The sequence below is a fragment of the Triturus cristatus genome, chromosome 4_1 (genome assembly GCF_964204655.1).
Source record: "Triturus cristatus chromosome 4_1, aTriCri1.1, whole genome shotgun sequence".
NCBI lineage: Eukaryota > Metazoa > Chordata > Amphibia > Caudata > Salamandridae > Triturus > Triturus cristatus.
In genome coordinates, this window is record NC_140585.1 from 754,763,282 (window position 1) to 754,779,037 (window position 15,756).

Genomic DNA, 15,756 nt, shown 5'->3' on the forward strand with positions numbered 1-15,756 from the left:
GTGTTTCTATATTGTTATGTCGTACATTTTTTGTAAAACATTTCAGCTTCCTCAATGCACATTTTGCATGGAAGACAAGTTCTTGCTGGTTGTATTGGAACTTGAAATTACCTGGCAAACAATTTAGCTTCAAGTTAGGTAATTTCTTAAAAGTTATAATTTTGTATTGAGTCAGAAACTGCCAATGTTTGTTAATAATTTCCATTATATGTTGATAGTGAGTGTTATATTAAATTACAAGACGTTTTTTAATCCATGCATCATCACTAAAAATCAACTTTCTGTCCCAAAATATTAAATCCTCCCAACTGAGGGATTTTACTTGATTCAGAGAGGATTTTAACTTTTGAGATTTGTATCCCGCTGTACAAACCTCTTGCTCATTGACTTTGTTTCCCCAATACATTTGTCCTGCAAGCTACAATTTCTTATTGCTCTCTCAAATAACTCAAAATTCTTTAAATTCCAAAGCAGTTTCTTTGCGCGGCTGGCCGGGGCATGAGTAAATGGAAATGGATGCTCTCTGTTTTCTATGGATGTATGTTTCAACATTGACATTTGATAGCTCAACAGCTGCATCTAACAGTGCCACTTGTTCTCTACCCTCGATTATGCTCCGCCTAATGTTGTGGGGATTGTCATTCAAATAGGCAACTCGTCCAAGAGAATTTCTGTACCATTCCAAATCAGAACAATATCATCTATATAGCACAACCATGTAATACATATTTTACATAATCTTGTTTCCTATTTTGCCGCTCATGGTTTTGTTTCCGCCAACCTGCAGTTTCATTTGCTAGTGATGGAGCAAACACAGATCTTTAAAAATAATTCCTTATTAAAAACAAAATATTTGTGTAACATAACAAATTGGATCACAGATAATAACGTTCTGGAATACTGGTGTAACAAGCAGATCTTTTCTTTAGAAAAGAGTCCCGTGCCTTCATACCATCATCATGATTAGTAGAAGTATAATGCAGCCACATCCATGGTTACCAGCCTCATGTCTGGTTCTCAGTGTTTGGTATTCAATTGTTTAAAATACCATAGAGGCATCTTTTAAGTAAGATGATAAACGCGTGAAATAAGACAAAATAAATGCATCCATAAAAATGGACAGTTTCTCAAATTGCCTATGCCAGAAACAATAGGCCTTCCCGGAGTGAGTCCTGGCTTGTAAATTTCAATCTATGTCAGCACTTTTTATAACAATCGAATTGTCAGCACATAGGTTCAAAATAATCTTCTTTTCTTTATAACTAAACTTCTTTTATCAACTACATTTACCTATAGTGTTTCTCCATTTCCATTCCATCTCTGACATAACTCTCTTTTCAAAAGCTCCTCTTCAGCAGAAGTCTCCTTTAGAGGGAATAAACTTTGACTTTAGTTTAACCTCTGTAGGGTAAACTATCATTAAATGAACTCCTAATTCAATGACTGAGGGCCTGATTTTGATTTTGGCAGATGGGTTACTCGTCACAATGGCTACGATATCTCGTCCGCCGAAATATAAATCCCATAATATCCTATGGAATTTATATTTTGGCAGACGGCATATCCGTTACTGTTGTGATGGAGTAGCCGGTCCGCAAAAATCTACATCAGGCCCTAACTCAGTTTAAGTGCTTCATAGCTAGAAGCAATAGACAATAAAGTAAACACACCTTCAATATCATTGCACTAGAAGTGGAGATCATTTCATATAAAACAGCAGTATTATTGAAACATTTCTCACTACAATCAAAGCAATTTCCAAGTTGTAAGATTTTAGTTTAATTAAATAAATCTTCAAGAGCCCCTATACTCACCCCATTTCCCGTTGGGTAACTCAAGCCTCAAATAATCTCAGATCATCTGAAAATTGCCTGTTTGAAAGGTTATAATGAATAGACTCTCTGGGCCTCATTTATGAGGACCTACCGGCACTATTGCACCGCCGGAACATCACTTTTTTGACGTTCCGGTGGTATAATGTGCCACTTCCATATTTATAAGGCCTTGTAAAGATTTTCATTGCTTTATAAATATGTGTTCCTTTCACACAGAAAACTGCACGAAAGGGGCATTCCCTAGGTGTTGCTAGGGGTGTTCCCAGCAAGATCCATGGCTTTTTGACACTGCCCCAGATTTATGAGAAATCGTAAGTCTGAGGCAGTGCCAAAAACATACGCCTCTCCAAGGGAGGTGTAAGGGAGGCACAACAAGGAGATATATCTTTATTTCTCCTCGTTTTTCCTCTATCTGTGTGTGCTGCATTCTGCTGCTGCTGCTGCAAAAAAACAATTGATGGACAGAATGTAGAACAATGTCACAAATTCACCCCAGTACAGAGATCTGGGCCTTAATCTATCGTTTTTTTTTCACCATGCCATTCCAGTTTGAACCCAGCCACATGCAAATCAGTCTTGACTCTGCACACAATGGGAGCAGTCCAGCCCGAACTGCCAGGCCAGGTCTTCCCTGGACTGGAAACAAGCATCCTAGGACCTGTTTTGGGGTTCGACCCCTCATCAACCAGTATTGCTTGACTCCAGTGGCATGGAGAGCACGGGACCCACGTCTGGGCATGCCCATCCCAGTTGGGTGAGAAATGCAAAAAGAACAATTGATGGACAGAATGTAGAACAATGTCATACATTCACCCCAGTACAGAGATCTGGGCCTAAATTCATCGTGTTTTTGCTCCTCATGCCATTCCAGTTTGAACTCAGCCATAGGCAAATCAGTCTTGACCCTGCACACAATGGGAGCAGTCCAGCTCGAACTGCCAGGCCAGGTCCTCCTTGGACTGGAAACAAGCATCCTAGGACCAGTTTCAGGGTTTCACCCCTCATCAGCCAGGATAGCTTGACTCCATATTGCTGCAGTCATAGAAAGAGGAATAAGCCTCTTGTGATGGTTTTTGTACAGGAAGGTTTCCCTTCCCGGTCAGAAATAATCATCTCCACAACGCAGGCACCCTTGTACCAATCAATCAATCAATCAATCATAGTATTTGTAAAGTGCGCTACTCACCCGTGAGGGTCTCAAGGTGCTGAGAGGGGTGGGGGGAGTTTCGCTACTGCTCGAAGAGCCAGGTCTTGAGGAGTCTTCTGAAGGAGAGTAGGTGTTCGGTCTGCTATAGGTGGGTAGGTAGGGTGTTCCAGGTCTTGGCGGCGAGGTAGGAGAAGGATCTGCCACCGGAGGTTGTTCGTTGGATGCGGGGGACAGCGGCGAGGGCAAGGCTGGCGGAGCGGAGCTGGCGGGTGGGGGTGTGGAAGCTGAGTCTGCTGTTCAGGTAGGCTGGTCCGGTGTTGTGGAGTGCTTTGTGTGCGTGGGTGAGGAGTTTGAAGGTGATCCTCTTGTCGACGGGGAGCCAGTGTAGGTTTGTCAGGTGGTGGGTGATGTGGCTGCAGCGGGGGACGTTGACGATCAGTCGGGCGGAGGCATTTTGGATGCGCTGTAGTCGTCGTAGGTGTTTGGCTGGGATTCCGGCGTAGAGTGCGTTGCCGTAGTCCAGCCTGCTGCTGACGAGCGCCTGTGTCACCGTTCTTCTTGTTTCGGTCGGGATCCACTTGTAGATCCTACTGCGGAGGGTGTTGTAGCAGGAGGAGGAGACGGCGTTGACCTGTTTGGACATGGAGAGGGAGGAGTCGAGGATGAATCCTAGATTACGTGCGTGGTCGGTGGGTGTCGGTGCTGTCCCCAGAGTGGTCGGCCACCAGGAGTCGTCCCAGGCCGAGGGCTTGGGTCCGAGGATGAGGACCTCCATCTTGTCCGAGTTCAGTTTCAGCCGGCCATCCAGTCGGCGATGGCCTTCATTCCGTCGTGGATGTTGGTTTTGGCGGTGCGTGGGTCCTTGGTGAGGGAGAGGATGAGCTGAGTGTCATCGGCGTAGGAGATGATGTTGAGGTTGTGGTGGTGGGCCACTTGTGATAGGAGGGCCATGTAGATGTTGAACAGCGTTGGGCTGAGGGAGGAGCCCTGGGGGATGCCGCAAATGATGTCGGTGGCTTCGGATCAGAAGGGTGGGAGGCAGACGCTCTGGGATTTGCCGGAGAGGAAGGATGTGGTCCAGCCGAGGGCCTTCTCTTGACTACCGGCGTGTTTTAGAGTGCGATGGCAGACCGTTTCGAAGGTGGCCGATAGGTCCAGGAGGATGAGGGATGATGTTTCACCGTTGTCTAATTGGCGCCTGATGTCGTCTGTGGCGGCGATGAGGGCAGTCTCGGTGCTGTGGTTTCGTCTGAAACCGGATTGGGCCGGGTCCAGGATGTTGTGTCTTCGAGGTGGCGGGTCAGTTGCATGTTGACGATTTTCTCGATGACCTTCGCCGGGAACGGGAGCAGGGAGATGGGCCGGAAGTTCTTGAGGTCCTTGGGGTCCGCCTTGGGCTTCTTGAGGAGGGCGTTGATTTCAGCGTGCTTCCAGCTTTCCGGGAATGTCGCTGTTTCGAAGGAGATGTTGATGACCTTCCGTAGTTGGGGGGCGATGGCTGCGTCTGCCTTGTTGAATATGTGGTGTGGGCACGGGTCTGTCGGAGAATCTGAGTGGATGGAGTTCATGACCTTGCGTGTCTCGTCATCGCTGACGATGGACAAGGAGGTAAGGCGGTTGGTGTTGTTGGTGTTCGGAGGAGTGGTGGAGTCTGGCGTGGTCGGGTCAGTCGTGGTGTTGAAACTGTCGTGGATGTCAGCGATCTTGCACTGGAAGAAGAGGGCCAGTGAGTCGCACAGTTCCTGTGAGGGCGGGATGTCGTTGGTGTTGGCGCTGGGGATGGAGAGTTCTTTAACGATGCAGAAGAGCTCTTTGCTGTCGTGTGCGTTGTTATCCAGGCGGTCTTTGAAGGAGGACCGCTTGGCTGATCTGATGAGGTGGTGGTGTCTGCGGGTGGCGTCCTTGTGGGCTGCGTGGTTGTCCGGTGTACGTTCGTGGAGCCATTTCTTCTCCAGTTTCCGGCATGCACGCATGGAGGCCAGGAGCTCGTCGGTGAACCAGGTGGCTCTCTTGCTGGTGTGGCTGTTGGAGGGTTTCTTCAGTGGGGCGAGGGTGTTGGCACAGTCGTCGATCCACTGTCTGAGGTTGCGGGCTGCAGCATCTGGGTTGGTGGGGTCGGTGGGTGGGTTCTGGGAGAGGGTGGTGAGCAGCTGGTCTTCGGTGACTTTGCTCCAGCCGTGGCGAGGCAGCTGTTGGGTGCAGTGGTGCATGGTTGGTTTTTTTTTGACGGTGAAATGAATGCAGCGGTGGTCGGTCCAGTGGGATTCGGTGGTGTGGTCGAAGGCAACGTGGGTGCTTGTGGAGAAGACGGTGTCCAGCGTGTGGCCAGCGGCGTGGGTGGGTGCAGTGACGAATTGTCTGAGGCCGAGGTTGGCGAGGATGCCGATCAGCGTGGTGGAGTTGACATCGTTGTTGTTCTCGAGGTGGAAGTTCAGGTCCCCCAGGAGGATGTAGTCCGTGGAGGCGAGTGCGTGGGTGCTGGCGAGGTCGGCGATGGAGTCGCTGAACTGGGCCCAGGGTCCGGGGGGTCTGTAGCCGAGCGTTCCTCTGAGGGTGGTGTTGGGGTCGGTGTGGAACCGGAAGTGCAGGTGTTCGGCGGTGTTGAGGGTGTCGTCTGTGTGGGAGCTGACCTTGAGCATGGACTTGTGGACGATGGCAATTCCTCCTCCGATGCCGTTGGCGCGGTCCCTGCGGGTGATCTTGCAGCCGTCTGGGATGGCAATGGCGATGTCTGGTGCAGAGGAGATGTTCCACCACGTCTTGATCAGGAAGGCTACGTCCGGGGCAGTGGCGTCGAGCAGGTCCCAGAGCTCGATGGCGTGCCTGCGTGCAGAGCGGGTGTTGAGGAGTATGCAGCGGAGGGGGTTGGGTCTGGTCCTTGATGGTTTGGTGGGTCTGTAGCAGGTGAAGCTGCAGCTTCGGCAGGAAAAGGGTCCGTGGGTGCGTTTCGGGGCGGCCTGGTTGCAGCGTTGGTCTCGGCTGGTGTTGAGAGCGTGGAGGGAGTCGGCGTCGTAGCTGAGGCTGGGTATGGTGCGGTGGGGTGCGCGGGGTCCTGGGGTTCTGACGCGGGGCGCGGTACAGGCGCGGACAGGACAGAGACGGGCTTGCCTCTGGCACGTCCTGCATTAAGAAGGGTTGGAGGGAGGGAGGAGCAGCTGGGAGGCGGGAGGCGGGTGGCAGCCGCAGGGGACGCAGAGGCGGGAAAGGAATGCGGGGAGTGCGGGGAGCGGGGCAGCGAAGAACTTAAGGCACAGCAGAAAGGAAACAGGCAACAAAAACACAGGCAACAGTTATTTAAGCAGCGCACAGAAAAACAGGCAACAAAGACAGGCAACAGTGACTAAAGCAGCGCACAGAGAAAACAGGCAACAGATACAATACAAATACAGGAAACAGGCAGCAGATCAGACCGAATACTTACCGCCCACCACTGGGCCACCAGGTATGAGGTGCAGGCGGGAGCCTGCGGGTTGAGGAGGGCCTCGAACTCCCAGCAGTAGCGAGGGGTAGCAGATAGAGGACACAGCACCAGCAGGGAATGCTGGAGCGGTGGGGGGAGCGTCCTGGCCTGAGAACAGGTCAAGATTCGCACCCTCGCCGCGCAGCGTCCTGCATTAAGAAGGGGTGGAGGGAGGGAGGAGCAGCTGGGAGGTGGGTGGCGGGAAGCGAATGGGAGAGGAGGGGGGCGGGGCCGCAGGGGACGCAGCGGCGGGAAAGGAAAGCGGGGAGTGCGGGGAGCGGGGCGGCGAAGAACTTAAGGCACAGCAGAAAGGAAACAGGCAACAAAGACACAGGCAACAGTTATTTGAGCAGCGCACAGAAAAACAGGCAACAAATACAGGCAACAGTGACTAAAGCAGCACACAGAGAAAACAGGCAACAAATACAATACACATACAGGAAACAGGCAGCAGATCAGACCGAATACTTACCGTCCACCACTGGGCCACCAGGGATGAGGCGCAGGCGGGAGCCTGCGGGTGGAGGAGGGCCTCGAACTCCCAGCAGCAGCAAGGGGCAGCAGACAGAGGACACAGCATCAGCAGGGAACGCTGGAGCGGTTGGGGGAGCGTCCTGGCCTGAGAACAGGTCAAGGTTCGCACCCTCGCCGCGCAGCATCCTGCATTAACAAGGGGTGGAGGGAGGGAGGAGCAGCTGGGAGGCGGGTGGCGGGAAGCGAATGGGAGAGGAGGGGGGCGGAGCCGCAGGGGACGCAGCGGTGGAAAAGGAATGCGGGGAGTGCGGGGAGCGGGGCGGCGAAGAACTTAAGGAACAGCAGATAGGAAACAGGCAACAAAAACACAGGCAACAGTTATTTAAGCAGCGCACAGAAAAACAGGCAACACATACAGGCAACAGTGACTAAAGCAGCGCACAGAGAAAACAGGCAACAGATACAATACAAATACAGGAAACAGGCAGCAGATCAGACCGAATACTTACCGCCCACCACTGGGCCACCAGGTATGAGGTGCAGGCGGGAGCCTGCGGGTTGAGGAGGGCCTCGAACTCCCAGCAGTAGCGAGGGGTAGCAGATAGAGGACACAGCACCAGCAGGGAATGCTGGAGCGGTGGGGGGAGCGTCCTGGCCTGAGAACAGGTCAAGATTCGCACCCTCGCCGTGCAGCGTCCTGCATTAAGAAGGGGTGGAGGGAGGGAGGAGCAGCTGGGAGGTGGGTGGCGGGAAGCGAATGGGAGAGGAGGGGGGCGGGGCCGCAGGGGACGCAGCGGCGGGAAAGGAAAGCGGGGAGTGCGGGGAGCGGGGCGGCGAAGAACTTAAGGCACAGCAGAAAGGAAACAGGCAACAAAGACACAGGCAACAGTTATTTAAGCAGCGCACAGAAAAACAGGCAACAAATACAGGCAACAGTGACTAAAGCAGCACACAGAGAAAACAGGCAACAAATACAATACACATACAGGAAACAGGCAGCAGATCAGACCGAATACTTACCGCCCACCACTGGGCCACCAGGGATGAGGCGCAGGCGGGAGCCTGCGGGTGGAGGAGGGCCTCGAACTCCCAGCAGCAGCAAGGGGCAGCAGACAGAGGACACAGCATCAGCAGGGAACGCTGGAGCGGTTGGGGGAGCGTCCTGGCCTGAGAACAGGTCAAGGTTCGCACCCTCGCCGCGCAGCGTCCTGCATTAACAAGGGGTGGAGGGAGGGAGGAGCAGCTGGGAGGCGGGTGGCGGGAAGCGAATGGGAGAGGAGGGGGGCGGGGCCGCAGGGGATGCAGCGGTGGGAAAGGAATGCGGGGAGTGCGGGGAGCGGGGCGGCGAAGAACTTAAGGCACAGCAGAAAGGAAACAGGCAACAAAAACACAGGCAACAGTTATTTAAGCAGCGCACAGAAAAACAGGCAACACATACAGGCAACAGTGACTAAAGCAGCGCACAGAGAAAACAGGCAACAAATACAATACAAATACAGGAAACAGGCAGCAGATCAGACTGAACACTTACCGCCCACCACTGGGCCACCAGGGATGAGGTGCAGGCGGGAGCCTGCGGGTGGAGGAGGGTCTCGAACTCCCAGCAGCAGCAAGGGGCAGGAGACAGAGGACACAGCACCAGCAGGGAACGCTGGAGGGGTGGGGGGAGCGTCCTGGCCTGAGAACAGGTCAAGTTTCGCACCCTCGCTGCGCAGCGTCCTGCATTAAGAAGGGGTGGAGGGAGGGAGGAGCAGCTAGGAGGCGGGTGGCGGGTGGCGGAAAGCAAATGGGAGAGGCGGGGGCGGGGCCGCAGGGGACGCAGCGGCGGGAAAGGAATCCGGGGCGTGCGGGGAGCGGGCGGTGAAGAACTTAAGGCACAGCAGAAAGGAAACAGGCAACAAAAACACAGGCAACAGTTATTTAAGCAGGGCACAGAAAAACAGGCAACAAATACAGGCAACAGTGACTAAAGCAGCGCACAGAGAAAACAGGCAACAAATACAATACAAATACAGGAAACAGGCAGCAGATCAGACCGAATACTTACCGCCCACCACTGGGCCACCAGGGATGAGGCGCAGGTGGGAGCCTGCGGGTGGAGGAGGGCCTCGAACTCCCAGCAGCAGCAAGGGGCAGCAGACAGAGGACACAGCACCAGCAGGGAATGCTGGAGCGGTGGGGGGAGCATCCTGGCCTGAGAACAGGTCAAGGTTCGCCATGATGCAAAGGTGCATGCGTTGGCATACAGCAGCCCATTGTGCGCCGGCGCAGGGGAAAAGGACAGGAATGCGACGTATCTAATAGATACAGCATATTCCAGCCCTTTTCTTTTGCCCTAGGGCAGCACAGCAGCAGGGCCTGCTGCGCAGTCTTACGGCAAAAAACCCATAAATGAGGCCCTCTGTTTTTTTTACACCTTGACTTTTCCGACATGTTCAAATACCCCATATGGGTCTTTGCCTGCCCCTTTTGCCGCTCCCAGTTCTCCTGTGCCTTGTTTTGGCATTATATATGTGCCCAAGTCACAACAAAGTCTGCACCTCTAAAGCATGCTTGGTTGCTGATTCACAACTTTTTTCAGTTCACAAATTTTTCAAGACTTATGGAGAGCTGGATAGTTGCAGTACTCCTAACCTATAATACTGGAAACTACCAAAAGCAAGCAAGCAAGTCGCAGTTTCACCTGACAGCAAAGTTACTTCGCATATAAACAGCACAGACGGTTAAGATGGTTTTAGGAAGGACACATGCAGGGCCTGAAACAAACCAACCACTGCTTTATCTGATGCAGTGCCCGCTATTGCTCACCCACCAGTCAAGCACATAATTGCATATTGGGCCCATTGTAGCTGTTTGAGTTCAGGTATACCCTTAACTCGGTGCACCCATCATTGGCTGGGACAATGTGCCTGATTACAGAACAAATGTACTGTTCCCAGCACAGGCTTTAAGAGGAGCAGGAATACCCCTGCAGACACATGCAGGGGTTTTGTTTACAAGCCTCTTCGCTGCCGGTATGTCACTTTTTCCAATATAAAAAGTGACGCACCAGTGGCGCAAGGGGCTTGTAAATAAGCCAGCAGTCTGGGACTGCACCTGCTTGTTGTAGGATACTTGGGGGTGTCCTTGGAACCTAGTGCTCTCACCTAATCTGCATACTCAGGGTGTGCAGACTGTGCATCACCACCTCATATGTTTCACAAACATATATACACCCCAAGAGGTTATATGTCCTTGTGCCCACATTTTAAGATAACGTGGGCACAAATGCAAAGGCGTTCCCATTATTTGCAATGGGCCATTACCTATGCAAAATAAAAATGCCCACTTGTGACTGCCCTGTTCACATTTTGCACTTTTGGGTCCATGTTACTGAAGGGGCAGCACAAAGGTGTAAGACCCTGTCTGTATTATTAAATTGCCCGTGCCATGAACAAAGTGGGTGCAAATGCTCTTTGTGCCCCCAGGGCATTATGTGTAATATGGACATAGTTGAATGAAATGACATGGTTAGTTAGAAGGTTCACTCACTACTTTCTATCACCAAACTTTAAATCAGGGGTTTGAGTTGTGTAAAACATTGTCACTTCTTAATATAATAAGTAAATGTGTAGCTATCTATGCTATTATGTATCTAATCAGAGTACTTTTTTATTTTTGGAAGTAGTCATATTTCATATGTTGCCCAGATGGTTTCACTTTTATCTGTCATGGCGTTTGCTTTAGATACACAGTGTCGAAAATTCGTGTTGTCTAATGGCTGCAATTTATTTCCAACAGGGGGGTCTAAAAGCAGTAATCTGGACTGACGTGTTCCAAATAGGATTTATGATTGCTGGGTTTGCATCTATCATTGCAAGGACTGTGATTATTAAAGGTGGCATTGGTCCTATTTTAGATGATTCCTATAAAGGAGGAAGATTAGTTTTCTGGGAGTAAGTTTTGTTTCTTGTTTCATGTTTTGCTGTATTAACCTTTTACATTTTATGGTGCATTTGAAAATCTATCCATATACATATCTGTGTTAATACTCAGTGGAAATTCTTCCTATATTACTGAAAATATTAAGCACATTCCATCATATTGGCAAAAATGGGCAACCTCTAGATGCATGTTTTTTTTCTTCAAAAATATTTTTATTGAATTCAAGGCATTATTAATGAACAGCGGAACCTTGTGCGCACGGAGTACTCAACGAATCTCCACCATCTACCCACCTTCCATATATGGACCTCTGACTTCAATTTGCGATGGTCACCTATACAAGGAAGCTTCCCAGGTTTTCCTCTGGCGTCATATCACCTATGTCCTGGTTCACGGCTTCACGCCCCTGAATGTCCCCAGCCCTGTGTGTTATGAGAACGACTCCATTTCCCTCCATCAAGGGTGACATGCAGCATTTAGGAGGCATGTAGTCACATGTCAGCTTCCGCGTCTCATACAAAAGAGAATGTGCCTGGTTAGGATTATGGTCATGCATGCCAAGCTACAAGTCAATTGTGCAAATTCTGTCATGCCGCTGAGTCCAAGAAGGGGATTCTTGTTTTTTACTTTGAAAAGCTATTGCTAATTTTGCCAACCCCAAACATTGCCATATTATATGTTAATCGAAATTAGATTTGCACTCATACCCATCTTGCCTCTTTCACAGCACCGTAACCTCAGTCTCCACAGGCATGAAGTACTTCAATATCACTTTTTTCTGGAGTTATATATAGCGCAAACTCAACCCGAAGGAATCAGAGCACTTTACAAGAGCATCAGTTGCGTTACACACGGACACATAACATTTTTTAGGCACGGGGACATTAAGTGATTTGCCCAGAATCACAGGTTGGTGAGCGTCCCTGCTGAGACTCCAACCTGGTTCCCCAGCTTCGAGGTCGGCCGCTCTAGCCGTTAGACTACATCCTCTACCCCATTCAGTGCTGTTGCTCTGTCTCCCCTGAGGTTTCTTATTAGCGGCTTGTCCACAAAATATGGGCGGGATATTTCCACCCCCACTACATCCGCATACAACACTGGCTGTGTGGTACATGAGACAGAGTCTCATAAGTGAGTTCTGCCAGCATAAAAAAGTGTATAGTGAGCTTCTGGACTCCTAAGACATACCAAGCTTTTGTGCATGATCTTTGTCAAGATCTCACATTCCTGGTTCTACTCAATTTTTTCTCCCACTTATTGATATGGGCTCATGTAGATGTGGGCAGTAAGTTCATGTGGAGAGTGTAAATTGTGGTTTTTATCTCAAGGCTGAACTAGCTATGAGATCATAGCTTTGAAGGGGGTATTTTTCCTTTGTGACTACACTTTTAATTTGGGATTTGAGAACTCAGTGTCAGAGTTTGATGACTCAAAAGTGTTGGTCCCAACTTGATAGTCTGTTTTGCATTTTGTTAAGGATTTGGCAGAATGCATAATAGAGGTGAAACCATTCTGCATGTTCCCTCTCTCCACTTGTGACAAAGGCTTCCCTTCAATGCTGGGGCGAAATCATTATTAAAGTGTATCAGTGTTTTTGGGGATAGGAAAGAGGTGGGTCTAGCGTCTGTGCTAGCTTTTTTAGTTATTGGAAGGTGATCCCCACTGGTGTGCTGAGATACACATTGGGCGACCTTCATTTTTTTGTCTAGCCAAGTCCCACAACTGTCTGGTAATCACTGCATGATGCATAATTGACCATGTTTTGTAGGATTCTATTTTTGATCACTGTGCTTGTTCTAAGTTGAGCCGCTGCATATAAATGTTTCGCAAGGCTAGGAAATTAGAATCCCATGGAAATTATGTTTTTGCAGGAGACTGCCGGTCATTCTCAGCACTGCTGCAATACTTTTGGTGGAAGACTATCTATATAGTTTGAAAGTATAAAACTACTGTTGAACTCCTGCTGGGGCGGCTCCTCCAAGTGGGCTGAGGAGTGTTGCCACACTGCTTTCTCGCAGTGTGAGAAGCAGAAACATAAAATGGTATTACAAATACCATTTTATGTTTCTGCTTCTTGCACTGCGAGAGAGCAGAAGGGTTTGGTTGCGGGCAGGCAGGTGGGCGGCCCTGATCCTGGTCAGGGGAGGACTGGCTTGCCCACTGTTGTGGGTGCTGACTGTTTAGTCAGCCCCACGGTCAACCAAACCAGTCATACACACTTTGCCCTTTTCTCCATGTGGGCTGCATGCAGCCTACATGGAGAAAATGGTTTCCCCATAGACGCCTGTGTGGTCGGTGTCCCAGGCAATCAATACCAACACTGTCATTGCAGAGTTGTGATTGGCTCAGGGGAGGGGAGGGAGGCTGCCTGCTTCCTGTGTGGAGGAGAGGACGCAGGACGGCGCGGGATCAGACTGGGCCACAAAGGTAAGTTACATTTTTTTAATGTATTTAAAATTAACACCCTGCATGCGGCACACTCCCCGTGCGACCCTCCAACCCCCCCACCCACGAGTCATGCCAGCCGTGACTGTTAACTTGTAGTACCTGTATTTCCTTGTCTCATTCCAAGTATTAGAAATCAGTGCACCTAATCCATTTACTTAACAGTGTGTAAATACAGTAGATAAGAAACATTAGGGACAGAGAAAATGAACAATGTAATCTTCATGTAGTATAAGAAAATCTACCTGGATGCTCTTAGGACAAGGATAAGCCTTGTGTCTGAGCCACCGTACACTTGCACATCAAATAGCATAAAAAGCAAGAAGCATCCAGATGTATTAGATGAGTTGGAAAAGTTATTGGGGTTATCAGAGATTTGCTGCACCAATATCTTAATTTAAAGTCTAGTTTGTCAGATTTTCAGATCCTAGCCAAAGTTAGGAGCATTTGCATTGCTGCCACAGGATGAAAACTAAATTGGCCCAAATTATACCCGTAAAAGAAAGGGAATAAAAGGATAAATAATGCATTCAGAGTCTGAAAATAGGCAGAAGAGTCATAAAAAGCTATGCTGATGTCGTAATTGTGGTCACCAATCCCCTAAAAGGACTGTTACTGGATTGCTCAATTTATAGTTTTGCCCCTAAAACTGAGCATACCCCAGCTCCTTTATTAACGTAGGTGCAGAGTCCTGTGCATATGGAAGTGCCAGGCAGGGCTGTACATGTTTTGAAGAAAGTGGTTCTGATGAAATGTTTTTGTTGGCTTAATCTTGCTGTATCAAAAATGGGTTTCACCAGGGTGACAAAACTAACCTGGTAAAAGCCTTTAGGTTGTTTTTCTTTGCTCTTTTAAAAAGGAGGACTCCCCCTTAAGCCTTCTGTTTTCCCCTCTTCTTTAAAAGGGGGTGGGGGGGTCTTTCCTCACTTTCCGTCCCCTGATCCATTTCTCCCTGACCCTTCCATTCATTCCCCGTTTTAGGTCTTGGCTACGCAGTGCATGTGCTGTCTCAAAGAGACAGCTGCATTCAATATGTGGGCTTCAGCCCGTCCATAGTTTTCCCATTTGCTGGCTCCATCTTCGCTCTCATATTCTTTCTCCCCATTTGTCCATGGCATGCATGCGTCATGCTTCTTCCTGTGCTCAGTCGTCCCCGAGAGCATGGACCAATTACTACTATCCATCCACTGCTCCCATTTATGAACTACTTTTTTATTTGTTGAGGAGCACTTCACATGAGTGCTCATTTTTAACTTGCTCTGAGCTCTGTTTCTGTAAACAGACATGTAAATTGTGTTCTTATATCTTCACATGTGCTGTGCATTTGCTGTGCATTCAAAGACCGAAGTCAAATGTCAAACACTGTTTTCTGAGGGGGCCTGTTTACTTTTAAAATCCACTTAACAGTAGGTTTACCATGCAGTGCATTTAGAACTGCATGCTGTACTTTCGTTGATTCCCATGTACTTTTCTCCGACGTGGCTCCCGGGCTGCAGCGACTCCTCGCTTCTGTGGCCCAGGAGATCATGGTGCCACAGGATGCCTTGATATGCTTTGTGCACTAGGAGTTGGTATTGCAGGGCTATGGGCGTTTGGGGGATGGGGACAGGGTGATCCATTCTCCACAGGGGTGTTGGTGCTTCCACTTTTGGGTGCAAAGACATTTTTTTTTGCATCTAGAGCCAGGGTCAAAACTGCTGTGAACAGATATCATCATCTTTCTGATAGACTGGTGTGATTGAGTGAGAGATCATGAGGCGTGTCTCATTCACAACTTTACGGAAGACCACAGGTTGCTACTGTATGTATATAATATTGCCGTCTTGGCACCAGAGCAAAGCAACATCTACTAACTAAAGGAGATAATCACAACACTATTGTACTGTAGATTCATGGTGCGTTTCGAGTTGTTTCAGTAAAAAGTTACTCTACATGGAGAAGTGCCTAGAGATGTTCAACGAGAGGGCTTCCAATCCACTATGAGATGCTCCTCTCCTGTCCCCCCATAAAAGTGTTTTAACACATACACATTTGACAAAAAAACTGTATTAAACACAGAAAATTCGAAGTGACAATAGCAGAAGCACTTTTTTAAACGATGCCTGCATTTCCAAGTCTAGCGCACTGAAGTTGAAACACTGTAGTAACCCTTCAATGAATACCATGGTTTCTAGTCAATCTTTGAACAAATGTCCTAGCTTAGATTGGGCTAGGAGTTCGGCTCAGAGGCAGTGTTGGGCAGAGTTAGATTTAATGCTCCCACTTCACTTAACATGTTGTGGCGGTATGGCCACAGCTGGCAAGAATGGAACTGGAAAAACAAGTTCAGGTCTCGGCGTTGGCTCAGCATCCTGTGGTTTTTGACAAATCACTTAATCTCCTTGTACCTAAAAATACTACAAAAATGAGGGTGTCCTTGTGTCAATTAACTGGTGCTCATGTAAAGCAGGGGTGGCTCCTCCTTAGTGACG

General features: G+C 49.2%; 1 protein-coding gene across 1 annotated transcript in view; it reads left to right on the forward strand.

The window, feature by feature from the left end:
• Nucleotides 1-15,756, forward strand: part of LOC146855485 (sodium-coupled monocarboxylate transporter 1-like) — a 425,617-nt gene that overhangs the window by 149,433 nt on the left and 260,428 nt on the right. Inside the window, exon 5 of the mRNA XM_085651146.1 lies at nucleotides 10,697-10,851. Within this exon, the coding sequence (XP_085507272.1) occupies nucleotides 10,697-10,851 (155 nt within the window). The remainder of the gene's footprint in view (nucleotides 1-10,696; nucleotides 10,852-15,756) is intronic.